This window comes from Azolla caroliniana, unplaced genomic scaffold (assembly GCF_043228905.1).
Source record: "Azolla caroliniana isolate FFs.n. ecotype wild unplaced genomic scaffold, voAzoCaro1.0.p SCAF_53, whole genome shotgun sequence".
In the NCBI taxonomy this organism is placed as follows: Eukaryota; Viridiplantae; Streptophyta; class Polypodiopsida; order Salviniales; family Salviniaceae; genus Azolla; species Azolla caroliniana.
The window spans coordinates 50,124-68,741 of record NW_028230488.1 but is presented as its reverse complement, the minus strand read 5'-3'; the positions used below and the strand labels follow the sequence as shown (position 1 = coordinate 68,741).

At 36.5% G+C, this 18,618-nt stretch overlaps 1 protein-coding gene across 1 annotated transcript; it reads right to left on the bottom strand.

The window, feature by feature from the left end:
- Positions 1–2,896: 2,896 nt before the first annotated feature.
- Positions 2,897–9,130, bottom strand: LOC147849465 (uncharacterized). Its single transcript, XM_087337509.1, has 14 exons — positions 8,975–9,130; positions 8,320–8,517; positions 8,075–8,200; positions 7,717–7,989; positions 6,522–6,626; positions 6,225–6,440; positions 5,905–6,087; positions 5,601–5,753; positions 5,162–5,512; positions 4,974–5,078; positions 4,368–4,868; positions 4,126–4,278; positions 3,683–3,998; positions 2,897–3,521 (listed from the first exon to the last, which is right to left on the bottom strand). The coding sequence occupies exons 1-14, from the start codon at positions 9,128–9,130 to the stop codon at positions 3,400–3,402; spliced, it is 2,958 nt and encodes a 985-aa protein (XP_087193635.1). The 3' UTR covers positions 2,897–3,399.
- Between the last annotated feature and the right edge of the window lie 9,488 nt (positions 9,131–18,618).

The window sequence follows — 18,618 nt, the reverse complement described above, 5'->3', positions numbered from 1 at the left end:
CTTAACTTGTGTGAGCAAGTTTGAAGAGTGTTAATGTTCTCTGGGCTCATGGGGATAGTGAGATGTGATAGGATACATTCTGGCATTTTTACCCTGTATTGGTGACAAAATTGGGTTAATATTTGCAATATTCCAATTTCGACATTTTAGCATCTTGCCACTTCATCCTTACTGCCTCTAGTAATCTATCCGTGCTGATCACATGCTTCATAGCATCACTTGAGAGCACCAACAGATCTTTTACTACCCATCTCATAAACCATTTCATCATGTCAAGCATCCAACTAGATAAGAAGATTTTGCTCTTCTTGGTTTGTGTACCTTGCATCCTATGTTCCAGCTTGTTTTGGCAATTTATGGCCAGGCATATTCTTGGCTTTTGTGATATACTTGAATACTCTTTGCATGGCTTGTACCTCTATAGATCACTTGTTTCTAATAGCTTGTCAAGTTATAATTTATGGATTTTATCTAGTTCATTCCATGCACTAAGTGAGATAGTGCCACCTCACACTCTCACTCCATAACACAACATTTGGACCAACATAGCATTGAATAACATTATCTCACTTCCCATCTTCGAGTATCACTTTGGTTGCATTGATTCTCAAACATATAATAACTATTCTAGCACACTTGAAGCCTAGACTCATAGCATACATTCTATCTATTTGTCGATGGAACTTTAATACATTCCAGCACACTTGTCATAGCATACATAGATATTTGATGCTTTGCACCACTTGTTTTGGTTCTAACTTCTCTCTTGCATGTAAAGTGGGGTAATGTCTGAGTTGTATCACCTTTATTGCCATCATTAACAATAGTCCATTGATTTGACAAAATGTATCCAAATACATCAAGTACGTATTGCATATCATCCAAAGTATATTGGAATAAAACTCTTGGGATTAAGGGCCCTTTAGGTTTCTCTAACTAAACTAGAAAAATGTTTTTATATTATTTAATATTTTCTATTTTATGTTAAAGTTGTACAGTCTCGTTTTCAGAACTGTACTACAACTTCTAAAAGAATATTCTATACTTTGAATGAGATACTTGGACAAGATTCCCACTCAGCATAGAATAGGTATTTATGAGGCCATGACTTAGCTGTCCCATCAGCATTTAAAGCACCTTTTCTAAAAGCATATTCTATGTATCTTGGATAGCGCATATATATATATGTGTGTGTGCACTCCTATCTTGTATGTTTTTTCAATGGTAGGCTTTTATTTTGTAAAAATACTTCTACTTCTTTAATCCCTCCTATGTGTTAAACCCCATAATTGTTTTAGTTTCTATATCTCTACCTTTAGATATTTCAGAAAACTGTCATTCTGTCTTCTAGTTCTTTACAAAAACATCATTAGCATATAGGAGAGCTCATGTATGAGTTTTAGGCCATCCGATTCTTTTTCTTTTGCAACCTTACTTTACTATTTTTTCAATTTTAACGATGTATAGACCAAAGAGTGTAAGAGAGAATGGATACCCTTGCTTGATACCCATGATGCTCAAAACGTAGTTTGACAAACCACTATCTACTTTCAATTTGCACTTAACTTGCTCATATAGGTTACTAGTGGGATATCGATGCATAGACCAAAGAGTGTGGGAGAGAGTGGACACCCTTGCTTTGACCCCTATTTTGCTCAAAAAGTAGTTTGAGAAACTACTATCCATTTTCAATTGGCAACTTGCTCATACAATTGTGCTACAACTGCTCTATACACTAATGACATTCTTATCTCTATCATTCTTTTCCCAAGCTCACTCCCTGGTATAGTGTCAAAGGCTTTCTTGAAGTCCACAAAACAACAATATAGCGTTTTCCTTTGAAGTTGAATTTTTACCATAATAAGTTTTAGTTAACGAAATGATCAACAGTTAAATGTTTTGGTCTATGAAGGGAAAATGGTATATGTAGGAAACCTGAGAAACAGATGATAATGCCAAGTTTTTATGCAACCGATGATAATGCAATAGTTAATCGTAAAGGAAGGGTCTCATGTCTGGAGAATAGGCACAATAATGGGGGGTGTACCCTGAGTCTCAATAAACCCTCACACATAGTTCTATTAAACATCAAGTACAATCAGTGTGTGTTCATGTGTCCAGCATGTAAGATGACTGGAATCTTAAATTTTTTGAAAGTACTCTCTCTGGATCCATTGGGGAAAACAGCAAACAGTAATAATTTTACTAGGCTCCAGATTTCCAAAGGATTAGAGTGAGCTCTCCCATGTAAGAGTTTTTAGATCTCTCTCATGTACACCCCACATGTCTCCTACATAGCTTACCATTAGTTGAGGGCGCTTTCAACGATTTTAATCCGTAGCCAGATTACATCTGTAGTCAGCTTTTCATAGATCCCTTTTTTGCATTTAATAGACAAGTTTTGTTAATATCAGCATTATTGGTTTACCCATTAATTTAACAGACGTTCAACATTTAAGTTCTTGTTGCCTACAGGTATGTTTGATTTGGTTTAATTTGGTATGGTATGGTATGTTTGATTTAGTTTAATTTGGTTTGGTATGGTATGGTATGTTTGATTTAGTTTAATTTGGTTTGGTATGCTATAGTATGTTTGATTTGGTTTAATTTGGTATGGTATGGTATGTTTGATTTAGTTTAATTTGGTTTGGTATGCTATAGTATGTTTGATTTGGTTTAATTTGGTATGGTATGGTATGGTATGTTTGATTTAGTTTAATTTGGTTTGGTATGCTATAGTATGTTTGATTTGGTTTAATTTGGTATGGTATGGTATGAAGGGCAATGTGAAAAATACTTTTTGTAATATTTGAAAATACCCTTTGTAAATTTGAAAATATTACAAAGTGTATTTTTCACGTGTTTGGAAACCCATGCATATGTAGCGGAATCTCACTATATGCAATATACTTCACTAGTTTCCCCAACCAAGAAGTTACAATGTTTTTACTCGAAATACATCGCAATAACGAATGCCATATGGGAAAAGTTTGCATGAGAATGTAAATCTATAGAGGCACCTCAACATGTACAAAGCTTAATAACGCATAGATTGTTGATGATTACATCCTTTATCCGAACTCGGAGAAAAGCGATATTTATCTCTCAACTTACCCTTTTCCAAACTTCAACAAACATTGCATGTCGTCTATTGTAGACTCTGTAAATACTCTTGAAACACCATTTGCGAATTCCAATGCTTTTGATTTTGCTGCAAGTACGTTGAGAAATCCAATCCCCAAGCTCTATTTTTTGAAGAATCCCATTTATAAAAAAGATGACTTTAAAATAGAAGTTGGCTCTTGAAATGTCAAGCACGAAAAGTTGTAATACAACCATTTAAAAACCTCTTGAAATCGTCCTCCATAGAATGGAAATGGTAGAGATTGCCTCATTGTATTAGTATGCAAGCGATGTAAAGAGGCCGACTCCACGATTTATCCAATGTGATTGGGGCTTATCAGTCGGCAATTCCAAATACATCACAAAGTTTGTTGAATGACCAGTTGTTGACAAAGTTCCTGCACATGGTAACATTTTTAACATTCACACAAATACAAAAAGAGAAGTTACAAGAATAATTTTACTTGTTAGCTATATTTTGAGAGAGAGAAAGATATATTAGCTTCTTTTAAGAGAGAGAGAGAGAGAGAGAGAGAGAGAGAGAGAGAGAGAGAGAGACCTGCACGTAATAATGTCTTGTAAACAGGACATTCATAGATACCGCTCTCTGGAGGTTTTCTGAACTGCACAGGCTTTAGCCACATAATCGGGAGCTCACTATATAATTCCTTTGGTCTAGACTCTGTCAACATATGTTCTTGATAATCCCAACGACATCCTTCAAGAAATAAACCTCGGATATAACATCCATCTTCAGGTGGTTTTTGGATTGTTTTAGCTGTTTGACTATCTTCAACGATGAAATCAAAGCCAACAGTATCGATGGGATATCTATACTTTCTTGCAAAATTCTGAAGGGTTCCTGTCAAGAAGGCCTGAAAACAAGGTTCCCATTTACTCTTAGGCGTCAAATTGACATTGTTGAGTACACTTGTGTAGGTCACGAAACATTTCATTTATTGTTTTTTGAACATAATACTGAACGTAATACTGAAGTCCTACCTGAGGGAAAAAGAACCCAGATATCCAGTATACAGCAGGGGCCCCCTTATCTATCCATTCTTGTATGAATTCTGTTCTCTGAAGGAGATCTATCACCCATGAAGCAAGTGGCTTTAATGATGGATAGGCTTTGCTTGCCCAAAGGTCTGGAACCTGAAAATTTTAATATAATTAAGGTCATTTCCATGCGGCAAACGACTATTGTGAATAAACTAAACATACATATTGAGAGTGGTGATAACCTGATTGTTGAAGATGCTAGTGCAAAGCATTTCCAAGTCAGGAGACATCATCACTAACCCCTTCAGTGCTTTTAGTACTTCTCTCAAGGAGACCCGCATGACATTGAGCAAGCCATTGTATCTGATGCATTCTTGTGTCAGAACTGTGTTCATACTCTCTGTATACATTGTTGGATATTTGCGTAGAACATCTTCAACATCATATATAGGGGGTAGCTTAGCAAGAATATCCTGGCATGACTTCTCAATGGTCTCCTCTCGTGACATGCCACCTGTTCCAGTCGCTCTTTCTCTTGGTTGAAATGATAATAATGTGTTAAAAACATCATATGATTCATTTTGATCACATGTGATGTCAGCATTCTCATGAAGACCAAATATCTCTGGCTTTGGCGCCAGTGGAAGCTCTTTAATGTATGCGGCAAATCCATTGACATTTGTTGCATCAGGGATAATATATACTCCAGACTCACTGAAGCTGTGTTTTGTTTCAACTATAATCTGCATCAGAGTTAAGTAAATTGAATGTCAAGATTGCTTCTTTGTCTGTAAGACTAATTATATAAAGACATTTCTTTGCTTGTGTGATAAGAGACAGTAGAAAACCTCTGGAATAATAAACTTGAGAAGCAGATTATTCATAAGTCGCCTATCCTTATCATCCGTGACACGACCACCATAGTTGATTTCTCCACAAAGAAACCGGATAACCTGAATATCGACACATCCAATCAATGACAAAACAAAAATTTCTCTTGCTATGGCGAATCAGGATAAATAGTGTAGGAAACTACCTTATACGGAATTTCGTTGTATTCGTTTAGAAACATCCGAATTTGAGTCTGGCAAACAGCTAGATCTCCATCTGTGAATTCATACCTTATATTCCATCCTAAAGCACCAAATTTCCTTCTTTCTTGAATAACAGCATGGAATAAACATGTCGCAAACAAAAACTTCTTCCATACATCTGGTTTGGCACAGTCATTCAGGACCTTGTCAGTATATCTCATGTATGACCGCGCTAGGTTTGACTTCAAACCCTTTGGAGGTTCCAAAGTCATTTTTACACCATTTTGAAGAATTGAAACAGGGAAATCAGGACTAGGCATGCTGGTTAACCAGAGCCGAAAGTCTTTATGCACCTGAGTGTATAAACATGAAATATTAAAAGTAAGAACAAAGAAATTCTCAAATCTGGTTCAAAGAAAAATCTGAATTCTATAGTACTACCTTTTCTGGATCGATGTTATCAACAATACGCTCAAGAGCAGGCATCCATGATTGTGACAAGTGACAATTCTGAAGGCATACCCACATGCCACGATCCATCCCTAGTTCAAGAAGCTTTTCTGCTTTGGGTCCTTGACCTTGTCCAAGAGAAACCTAGGAATAAAACACAGAAAAAGCAATGATATGTAAGCATTTTAAGAGAGAACTGGGTTTCTATATTTGTAATCATCTGCCACCAGCTTGCCCAAACTGAGTTTCTCCATAACATGTATTTTAAACAAAGGGAGTTCTATGGATTCAATACCTTCTCAAATTTCTTAGTAAACCGAAGGTCTTCTGCTAGCTTCAGGAGATCAGCCATGGGATCAGCTCCAGAAGAAAGCACAAAAATGAGCGGTGATGAAGGAGACCCATCTTTATAACATCCAGCAAGGTCAAATGCAGGTGGCTCGATAAAGCGCTGACCTAGGTTTTCCGATACAAAATCCTATAGAAAACATTTGGTTATTATTTTCAAATTAGTATGAAATATATGTAGAGAAGATTCGGTAGCTTAACCATTCCATTGATGGATACCTAAACCAATGAATCAAGATTAACAAATGAATCAAGGCTAGTCAGTACCTGTATTCCCAGAAGTGCCTTATCAACACGGATACACCGAAGTATGAGCAATTTTTGCAGTTTGTTTAATTTGTTATTCCAGTCTTCTGGAAGTGGTTCTTGATGAGCTTCTGAGCTATCAAAAATCCTTTTATAATGTGATATGTTTTCAATAAAATGCTGCTCAAAACCTTTGAGATTCTTTGACTGGCTAAGCTGTAATATCTCAATCCATGACTGCAGAACCAAACTTCTGGTAAGATGCTTAACAAACATACAAACATGTTCAAGAGAAAGATCACAATATTTCTTAAATACCTTGTCAGTCAGCCATTCTGGAGCAGGGTTAGGCTGTGACATTGTAGATGATGTGGCTCCTGCGAGCAAGAACCGCCACTCAACAGGATCTACACATCCCTTTTCCTATATCAAAAAAGAAGCTGCATCTTATTAGCTAAAAAACAATGGCGCGGTCACATTGCCTTCTGCATCTATTGCAAACAATGAAGTGAATCCAGTAATTATTAGCAATTTTTGAGAATCAAGCTCAACTTGTCTGAACATGTGCTTATGAAGAAAAACACACTTTATTGTAATCTGTGTGAACTATGTAGTTACACGAAGAACTAGATTGTGATGTCTAGTTAGTTGTCACGTGTAAATGTGGTCCACGAATATAAGACACTCGAGTGGATATCTTGATTAGATTCCCAACAATCACTTGAGGATTTGTATATAAAACCCTCTTGACGCATTGTGTTTAGTTGATCTTTAGTTGATTAATATAGTTTTCTCTTCAGTGCATAAGCTGTCATCCCCCTATTGTGTATTTGATTATTTATGCTTATTTTCTCTGATTCCTTCTCTTGCTCACACACCCACTCTCACACACACACTACGCACTCTACGAGAGTTAGGTTCTTTACAGCAATCAGTTACATCTATGGAGTGAGGATGGAAAGAAAGAAAGCAAGCTTTTATTAAAGTTTTTTACAATGCCAAAATGGCCTTTTGAGTCCAATCCAGAAATTTTATCTAATACTATTGTCTCATTTTGACTATTTCACTAGTAGAGCATGTGGTTGCTAGTACCACCAACATCCTCAATCTAATTAGAACACCAAACATTGACTACAAAGCTGTTATTACACTGGGAAAATGGAAAAGATTTGAAATAAACTCAAAACTTTGGAAAATATCTTCCTACAGCTAGGAAATTAACACTGGAATGACGGCAATGGTCTAAGTAAAAACGGATTACATAGGTATAGTATGAAAAGGGTGCCTGATTCTACAGCTTGAAATCTAGAACTCTCAAGCTACTTAACATGGAAAAAATGGCCTGTGTTGCATGTTTGCCCCCATGAAAGCATTTTATCCTATGGTGTCTCAGTAAGATTGGGAAATAGTTATTAATATATCTTTCTTTACAATTCCCATTTTCAACATGAAGCAAAATAGGTTCTGGGAAAAGACACATAGACAGTAGTGGAAATATAGGAGATGCTCAAACCTGTAAAATCTTGATACATAGCATTAGAGAGAACATCAACTTATGCTTTTCAAAGAGCGACCGGCACACATTCACATAAAGCAAATATGTAAAATACTCATTTAAATTTTGCACTCTCTTCTCTATTATTGATGCTTGCGTAGCACCATCCATAGCTCGATTGAACAATGATATGAACCAAGTTAGGCTATATTGATACATGGGATCAACAGAAACCAAATCTGATATACAAAAGAACAATTGTGATGCTCTTGTTGCGACTTTACGGTAACCCTGTAAGACAAAAACAGATAGATTTCATCAGCGCTAACAATTTTGGGATTCCATTTAGAGCATAATATTGAGCAATAATACATGCCTCTCTTGTTTCATCAATGGCTATTTCTGTTTTCTCAGCTTCTGCAACCTTTATTTTGATAACATTTGATGTTACCTTTGACTGAGCAAGAGTATTGATAAGGACTTCATCATCCAGAATGTTTCCCTGAAAATAATTATGCATAGATATGAAATTTCATTATCATGCTATCAATAGATTACTTATTAAATATTAAAAAATTGAATAACTGAAAAGCCTGTCACAGATTTTTAGAGGACACTAACTTGTGCTTTTGACAAAAGATGAAGAATTTGTGACTCAATCTCTTTAAGTTCCCGTTTCATATTTGCATTGGAAATAGTTAGATGATTCTTCATTTCAGCAAGATCTGGTCGTTCTTTTGTCACAACCTGTCCTAGAAGTTGCTCTTCAAGTCCTTCTTGTGTAACAAAAAAGTTGAGTAGAGTAACCTTGACACTAACCTGTATGAGAAGCAAAATATTTTTATACCTGTGAAGAAAACTATGCTACCCACATTGATGTCTCTACCTAGAACAATGTAAGGACTACACGCTCCCGAAAACAACGCTCGGCCACAACCGAGTCTAGGATCAAACACAGAAAAATGGGTAATGTATGCACGACACAGTAAAGAGAAGAGCACATAGGATGTTTACGTGGAAAACCCAAACGCGGGAAAAACCACGGCAGTCCACAGACTGCAAACTATCACTATATTACAATATACAATAGATGAACACAGAGGCAACGACCTCTTGTTCACTGTCTTCGCCACAGGTGGCGGTTACAACAGAGACAACATCCTCTTCGGCTCACTCTCTCTCTCTCTCTCTCTCTCTCTCTCTCTCTCTCTTCTCTCCCGAGTGTAGGGTTTATGCTCTGCGTTTAGGGTTTTGGGTTTGCGTTTAGGGTTCTGACTCTGTCTGTCTTTTTTGAAATGTCTGTCCTCTGTGTTTTCTGCAATGCCTGATCTTGTGCGTTCTCTTCCAAATTTGATTTCCTGTATCTTCTGCCAACTCTGTTCCTGTATTCTTTCTGCCCCGTAGTAATTTCTATTCTTTCTGCCCTCAACATCTGACACCATAGAGTCCGAAGGGACAGACACTGAAAAGATGGATCTTAACACGCATGACGAGGGTCCAAATCTATTGAAGACCACAAGAAGATATCATAGACGAAAAGGACGGGACCTGAATAGCGTCAGAAGGGCGCATAAGGAACCTAGAATGCGGGCCCCATCCGACATTCCATTCGATGTCGAAAATGGGAAACATGATCTTTTACGCCATTTGATTGCGCAAGAGATCAACCTTATTAGAGAAGATATTGAAATAGCACTAAAGGAAGAAATGAGGAAGCACTAGAGGTTCGGGAGGAGTGGCTATGCTATACAAAGAGGAGCTCCATGGTAGAGTGCATGTTGTACATAAGGATGTGGATGCACGCTACATGTGGATATGCATAAAAAGAGGGGATCTTAGGGAGCTATATATTGCAATTTGCTACTTTCCACCTGCCTATTCAAGGTTTGCACCTCTAGGTGAATCACCATATCGAACACTATATGATGATATCATAAGATTTGCTACTATGGGGGATATAATACTATTAGGAGATTTTAATGCACGAACCAAGGATGAACAAACAACTATATTTAACACCGACGAGGCTGGCTATGGAGAAGCTATGGCAGAAGAGGTTGGTCTAAAGAGAAAAGTTCAAGATATGAGTGCTATAATTGAATATGGAAAACACTTTCTAGCCTTGGGAAGCGCGCATGGACTTGTGATATATAATGGCTTGTCACAATGGCCTGGATAAGATGCTTTGACATGTTGGAACCCAAAAGGGGGTGCAAGCACAGTCGATTATCTAATGGGATCTCCATCTCTTTCGTTTCTTCAAATTACACATATTCCCCTCCACCTATTTACACTAATTTTTCGTATACTCCTCCCCCGCATTTTACTCATACCCTTCCCCCTACTTCCTCTATTATCCCTCCCCCATATTTCTCTAATTCCTCTATTAACCCTCCCCCTTCTTTCTTAATACATAATACCCTCCCCCCTCCAAAAATTAATACCACGCCCTATCCTTTTAATAATGTTAACACTACCCCTCCCCCTCCAAAAAATATTACTACATCATATCCCCACATAAATCATAGGCCTCATAATAGACACCATAATACTCAAAATCATTCACATACCCCCTCCTCAAACCCTCCCATAGCCCGACCAAAATACGTCTAACACGGTGTGCTAAACGTGTGAATAGACACTTTAGACACGCCATACATCCTAGAAAACGAATCTTCTACCTTCTCAATAGACAAACCTCAACCCCTGACACTTTTATGTGGTTGGGGAATACTAATAATAAAAAATTCATGTTTTACCCTACCTCTAAGAAAACCCGCAGGAATAGACCTAGGACTAAATTTTGGAAACCTTTAGCTTATACCCCTCGTACTAGTCTTAGTCTACATAACTTGTCCGCTTACACACTTAGTAAAAACGAAACACAATTATTAAACTTAGGACTAAAATACACCCCCCCCTTCCCCCCCCCCCCCACCCTCCCCTCAAAATATCCTTAAAGAATATACCAACCTTAGTAGATCACTACGCCTTAGACACTTCTTTAAAAATAATGATACTACCCCACCGAATCCCTTCAAATTACCTAACCCCAGCTGGAACCCTCCATCTAAATACCTTCCCTTAGAAACCCTTATTGAAAAATACAATAGTATCCTACAAGAACAACTACTAAACACTAAAATTAAGTATGTTAAACCCCCATACCACCTTCTCTTAGCCCTCAATAGCCTTAAGAGAAATACTAAAATCCTTATCTTACCCGCACTAGCATCAGAGGGATCGTCATAATTTGGTATGGTATGGTATGTTTGATTTGGTTTAATTTGGTATGGTATGGTATGTTTGATTTAGTTTAATTTGGTATGGTATGGTATGTTTGATTTAATTTAATTTGGTTTGGTATGCTATAGTATGTTTGATTTGGTTTAATTTGGTATGGTATGGTATGTTTGATTTAGTTTAATTTGGTTTGGTATGCTATAGTATGTTTGATTTGGTTTAAGTTGGTATGGTATGGTATGTTTGATTTAGTTGTATGGTATGCTATGGTATGTTTGATTTAGTTGTATGGTATGCTATAGTATGTTTGATTTGGTTTAATTTGCTATGGTATGGTATGGTATGTTTGATTTAGTTTAATTTGGTATGGTATGCTATAGTATGTTTGATTTGGTTTAATTTGCTATGGTATGGTATATTTGATTTAGTTTAATTTGGTATGGTATGGTATGTTTGATTTAGTTTAATTTGGTATGGTATGGTATGTTTGATTTAGTTTAATTTGGTTTGGTATGCTATAGTATGTTTGATTTGGTTTAATTTGGTATGGTATGGTATGTTTGATTTAGTTTAATTTGGTTTGGTATGGTATGGTATGTTTGATTTAGATTAATTTGGTTTGGTATGCTATAGTATGTTTGATTTGGTTTAATTTGGTATGGTATGGTATGTTTGATTTAGTTTAATTTGGTTTGGTATGCTATAGTATGTTTGATTTGGTTTAATTTGGTATGGTATGGTATGTTTGATTTAGTTTAATTTGGTTTGGTATGCTATAGTATGTTTGATTTGGTTTAATTTGGTATGGTATGGTATAGTATGTTTGATTTGGTATGATATGGTTTAATTATGCTTAATTCACTATGATATGGTTCAATTTGGTAGGATATTGGGTTGGTTGGATTGGGTTGGCAACACCTTCAATTCAATACCACAAGAATTCGTATTGGGTTGGTTGAATTGGATTGATTTGGTTTAATTTAGTATGGTTTGGTTTAATTAGGCTTAATTCACTATGATATGGTTCAATTCGGTAGGATACGGGCTGGTTGGATTGGGTTGGCAATACCTTCAATTCAATACCACAAGAATTCGCTATGTGAAAGACATGTTTCTCGAACTTCCATGTGACTCTGAGTCAAGCCAAATACCTCTCTTTTGTTTGCGCATTGCCAACATGAAAGGTGAACAATCTATATGTGTAAAGACAAAGGAATACATTCAAATAAATCCTTCGAAGATCGTAATAAAAACAATTGTAAACCATGCAGAGTTTTATGGCGGCCTAACCACATGTGTGCTAATCGTTTGCTAATTAAACAACACATTGCGAAGAAGGGGGAGGAGCTTGTTATTAAAAAGAAGAAGAAGAAAGGATTCAATGTGTCAAAACCAACCATGATGTTCACGCTTTTAGAATAGGATTGCAAATATGGGGATAATTGTTATATGACAATGTACTGTGTAAACAAACAAAGGTGAGTCATTGTGTCATCGGGGCAAGGATCAAAAACATCTAATTAATGCTTCTGTGTATGTGGCCATCACGATCATCCAGATATGTCACGACGCGACACCTAGTTTCATCATAAACAAAACCCTTGGCATAAAAACTACATAAAAACCCTAACATACCCTGAGACAGACATGCATCCACACATGCATGCACATGCACACATATAGAGAAAGAGTGAGAAAACTTGTGAAATTACTCGCAACTCTTTCATAGGACCGACTAATGGGAACACCGTTCACTTGTTGGATGAGCAAAAGGGTCTTTTGGCCACATGACACAATTAGAGGTTTCTACATATGTATGTAACTCACAATCTCTAGTTTTCGTGGGATTCGGCGGGCTCATAAAGTATATGTATGTTTGTATGTAGAAGGCTGGTGTTTATTTGCATCCAACTGATAATAAGGCTTGGTGAGGGAATCACGGTCACAACGGTGTAGGGCGCATTTCAGAGGCCAAGTGCAATTTGCACTATTAGATCTTTATCTAAAAGAGTACGGGAGTTTCCCATAGCCCGATTCTGACAACCTTTGTCATCAAAACATTAAAATTTCCACTACCAAAATAACAATTAATATAAATTTCAACCACAAAAAAACTAAAAACGTGTTTTGAAAATACTTAAAACTTCAAATTCCACACATTGCCAACCACAAAAAGTTTCTAAGGTTTGATTTTGGAGACCAAAATCTCCAAAGTTAAAGACCAAAAACATTTTGAATATTTTTTGTCATTGCATGTACTATATTATGACGATCCCTCTGATGCTAGTGCGGGTTTCACTATCCTTGATTAAGACATGCACAAGATCAGCATTAGATCAGTTCATTATTTGTCTCAAGGTAGTGTACTTGATAGTGAAACCCGCACTAGCATCAGACACATCCATTGATAAAAGGCGGTTTCTCTCGCCAACACTTATTTTGGGCAACAAGTGGGACCCCATGATTTTTTTTTGCGTGGAACTGACACAACAAATGGCGATAATGTGTTTGCGAGCCATGCCCATTTGCAACAATCAAACATTGACGGTCTCTTGCAACCACATTAAATATAACATTATACGATGCCCAACACTTATCAATGACTATGCCATTTGGCCCCACCTTAGACATCCTTGTGAATATGAAATTCAAGCAAGTTCCTAATGCACTTTGTTCATGATTTGACCCCTCATAATGAGGTTTGGGGCAAGGACAACACATAATGGCAACTCAATTTGATCTCTTTAAAATGTGGAGACGATTGCCCAAAAGTTGTTTTACGAAAATTGATCACACATTTCCAACATCCATTGATATTGAAGTATCAAGATAAATGGTCGTGGGGCAGGAGATCCATTTGAAAATGTAATCTCTCTCTTGCACATAACTGAGGTTGTCGTCCACGTTGTTGCTTTGCTTGGCAAGTTGCGTCCAAAGTAGATCAATGATCCAATACTTGCTAGAGAGAACATTTTAAAATTTCAAATATCCATTTCCAAACACTCAAAAACTTTCACAAAACCATCTACTTCTTCTTCTTCTTCACTCAACAGCAAACATAGACAGAGACACAGACACACACACTGTCTTCTTCTTCTTCTTCTTCTTCTTCTTCTTCTTCTTCAAAATGCCTTGGGCCTCTGATGCCAGAGCGTTGGCATCCTTCTTCGTTGGCCCATCTCCGCATGCTTCCAGCAGCAGGACTCCTCCATGCTCCCCCCGGCTACCTCTTCCTTCTCCTCCCCAACGCATCCACATGCGAAGATACAGAAGTTCCTTCTGCCTAACCGCCGCTTCCTCTGAACCTTCCAAAGCACACATAATCACCTCCCTCAAGGTCAATATATTTATTCTTCATGTTGTGATGTAAATAATTAAATAAATAAACATATATATGATGTATGATGTATGCGTATGATGCATGTGCATACAATGTGTATGCATGTGCATACAATGTGTATGCATGTGCATACAATGTGTATGCATGTGCATACAATGTGTATGCATGTGCATACAATGTGTATGCATGTGCATACAATGTGTATGCATGTGCATATAATATATATGCATGTGCATACAATGTGTATGCATGTGCATACAATGTGTATGCATGTGCATATAATATATATGTATATGCATATGCATACAATCTATATGCATATGCATACAATCTATATGCATATAATATATATGTATATGCATATGTATATAATGTATGTGTATGATGTATGTGCATACAATGTATATGCATATGCATACAATCTATATGCATATAATATATATGTATATGCATATGTATATAATGTATGTGTATGATATATGTGTATGATGTATGTGTATGATATATGTGTATGATGTATGTGTATGATGTATGTGTATGATGTATGTGTATGATGTATGTGTACAATGTATATGCATATAATATATATGTGTATGCATACAATGTATATGCATATGCATATGCATACAATGTATATGCATATGCATATGCATACAATGTATATGCATATGCATATGCATACAATGTATATGCATATGCATACAATGTATATGCATATGCATATGCATACAATGTATATGCATATGCATATGCATACAATGTATATGCATATGCATACAATGTATATGCATATGCATACAATCTATATGCATATAATATATATGTATATGCATATGTATATAATGTATGTGTATGATGTATGTGTATGATGTATGTGCATACAATGTATATGCATATAATATATATGTATATGCATATGCATATACATACAATGTATATCCATATGCATACAATGTCTATGCATATAATATATAATGTATGTGTATGATGTATGTGCATACAATGTATATGCATATGCATATACATATATATTATATGCATATCCATATGCATACAATGTCTATGCATATAATATATAATGTATGTGTATGATGTATGTGCATACAATGTATATGCATATGCATGTGCATACAATGTATATGCATATGCATATGCATACAATGTATATGCATATGCATACAATGTATATGCATATGCATACAATGTATATGCATATGCATACAATGTCTATGCATATGCATACAATGTCTATGCTGCATATGCATACAATGTATATGCATATGCATACAACGTCTATGCATATGCATACAATGTATATGCATATGCATACAATGTATATGCATATGCATACAATGTCTATGCATATGCATACAATGTATATGCATATAATATATAATGTATTTTTATGATGTATGTGGATGATGTATGTCCATACAATGTATATGCATATGCATATGCATACAATGTATATGCATATGCATACAATGTATATGCATATGCATACAATGTATATGCATATGCATACAATGTATATGCATATAATATATAATGTATGTGTATGATGTATGTGTACGATGTATGTGCATACAATGTATATGCATATGCATATGCATACAATGTATTTGTATATTCAATGGAAACTTCATCCGGATGTTTTAAATTCATTCCTGAACTTCTCTCGCAGACTGTTTGTTCTAGTATGGAGAGTGCAATAGAAGAGTCAGAGGTCTTCGAATTGACGGCAATCTCGCCTCTGGATGGGTGCTACGGTGGGCAGCAGCTGAAGAAGCTAAGGTCCTATCTGAGTCAGTACGGTTTGATCCGTTACCGAGTGCTTGTCGAGGTTTGATATTCCTCACCTTTCTTCTGGCTCTTTCAATACATCACAATATTGTAGACACATATGTACATATATGTGAATGTGTATACATATACATCTACATCTACATCTACATCTACATATACATATACATATACATATACATAATACACACACATACATATACACAATACGCACGCAAAGATGTATGCGATATAAAATACATAGTTAAACACAGAAATACACACATTAACTACTTATTTTCCTGCATTTGCAATTCTATCAAGGTCTGAGACATATGCATGAAAATAATATTGAAAATAAACAACAATATTATTCGGTCATCTATCAGATAGTTTGTGTGTTGTGGGATCATTTAGAGTGTTGGCATAGCAAATCTTGCAGGTGCAGTGGCTATTGAAGCTGTCTCAAATTCCTGAAGTTGAACAAGTGCCTTTATTTAGTGAAGATGCTCGACTATTTTTGGAGAGTATCGCTTTGAATTTCAGCCTGGCTGATGCCCGTGCTGTCAAGGGTGTTGAAAGAGTTACCAATCATGATGTAAAGGCCGTCGAGTATGTCTTAAAGGACAAATGCCGCTCACATCCTGAACTTGAGAAGGTACATGGTAGTAGCGTCAAGGTTGACTCCAAGAAAAAGTACATTTCTCTTTGATGGAAGGAATTTTAAGATCAAAATATGCCTGACTTTTTGCTTACTCCTCAAATGCCCTTGTTCTATCATTGAGAATTATATGCACTAATTGAGCAAATACATGGTCGATTCTTCCGTTTTGCCTCTGTATCAAGGGTCGCTCATAATGTTTTCCGAAATCTAATTAATGTGTCCTCTGCCTGTGGCACTAGGTGTTGGAGTTCATACCTTTTGCATGTACATCAGAGGAGATCAATAATCTAGCACGTGGATTGATGTTGCAACATTCTGTACACATAATACTTCTCCCAATTATGGCAGAACTTATCGAGTCGCTTCGTTCACTTCCTCGTGAGTATAGTGACATAGCAATGCTCTCTCGAACACATGGTCAGGTAAACAACCGATGCACCTGAAGTTGACATTTGAGAAGTAGTACTACCTGTGTGAAATTGATTTTATTCTGACTTGTAAAGAATGCTGACTCTCACTCATACAGTTGGGGTGTGTGGAAGCTGTTGCTTCCCACAGATTATGAATAATGTATAATAGTATAATTAAAAGTAACGTGATTTATATAATGGTTTATACAAGCGTGTAATATTTTTTCAATGCATGTAACAGCCTGCATCGCCTACTACTCTTGGAAAAGAGATGGCAAACATTTGTTACAGGCTCGAGCAACAATATCTGAAAATTTCTGCCACCAAGTTTCGAGGAAAGATTGCAGGAGCCGATGGGAATTACAATGCTCATGTTGTTGCATATCCTAACGTTAAGTGGGAAGTTATTGCAGAAGCTTTTGTCTCCTCGCTAGGCTTGGATTTCAATCCTTTTGTCGCTCAGGTCTAGAAGCTTTTGTTAAGCATTTAGTTCAAGTGTCTTCTACGAAGATTCAGTCTCTTTTGCTTGACTTAATTCCACGTTGTATTTGCCAGATTGAACCACATGATGACATTGCAGAACTGTTCGATTCTATTTCACGGTTCAACAATATTCTTCTTGCTTTTCATAGGGATATCTGCAGCTACATCTCTATAGGCTATTTGAAGCAGGTATATAATTATCCTTTAATATTATACCCTTCAGGGCATATGACTATATATTTGAAATTGCTTCTCTAATTTCATCCTATTACTGTAGTTAAAGGCCTCTATGGTACATTAAACCCGCGACTTAATTTTCTGCTTTTGGATTGTGTAGCGTGTCAAAGCTGGTGAAGTTGGTTCTTCAACTATGCCACACAAAGTAAATCCTATTGATTTTGAAAATAGTGAAGGAAATCTCGGACTTGCTAATGCTATTTCGTCACACTTCAGCTCAAAGCTGCCCGTCCCAAGGTGGCAGGTAAATTCTAGCCAATAAGAATTAGAAACAAAGGGAAATACTTATGGACTAAAATATGCCATGCTTGCATATCATATTGACAGCGAGACGTGTCAGACTCGTTTGTCCTTGATTATCTTGGATATGCTTTTGCTTACTCAGTCATTGCATATGAAAGCACACTCAGGGGCATCGGCAAGCTTCAGGTACTCCATTTTCACAGAACAATGTCGTTTTAATGCATTAGCAGAATGTGCATTGCTACCTTATGTATATGCTTGTTAGTGATGTGTCACTTGCACTTGGGTAGAAATTTGGAAACCCTAGAAAGTTCTACTAAGATCAAGTTACATGGTTGTTCCATCATACACGTGTGTGTATGATACATTGCATCGTAAGAAACCGTTAAGTGCTTGGGTATGTGCTACCATTGTCTGAACTAGTAAAGATGTGTTTTTTGTTGCCTGTTTTTATTTCTCATATGAAGAGTTCTATGATCCCCCGTGGATTTATATCATCTTGTTCATTGCATTTGAGC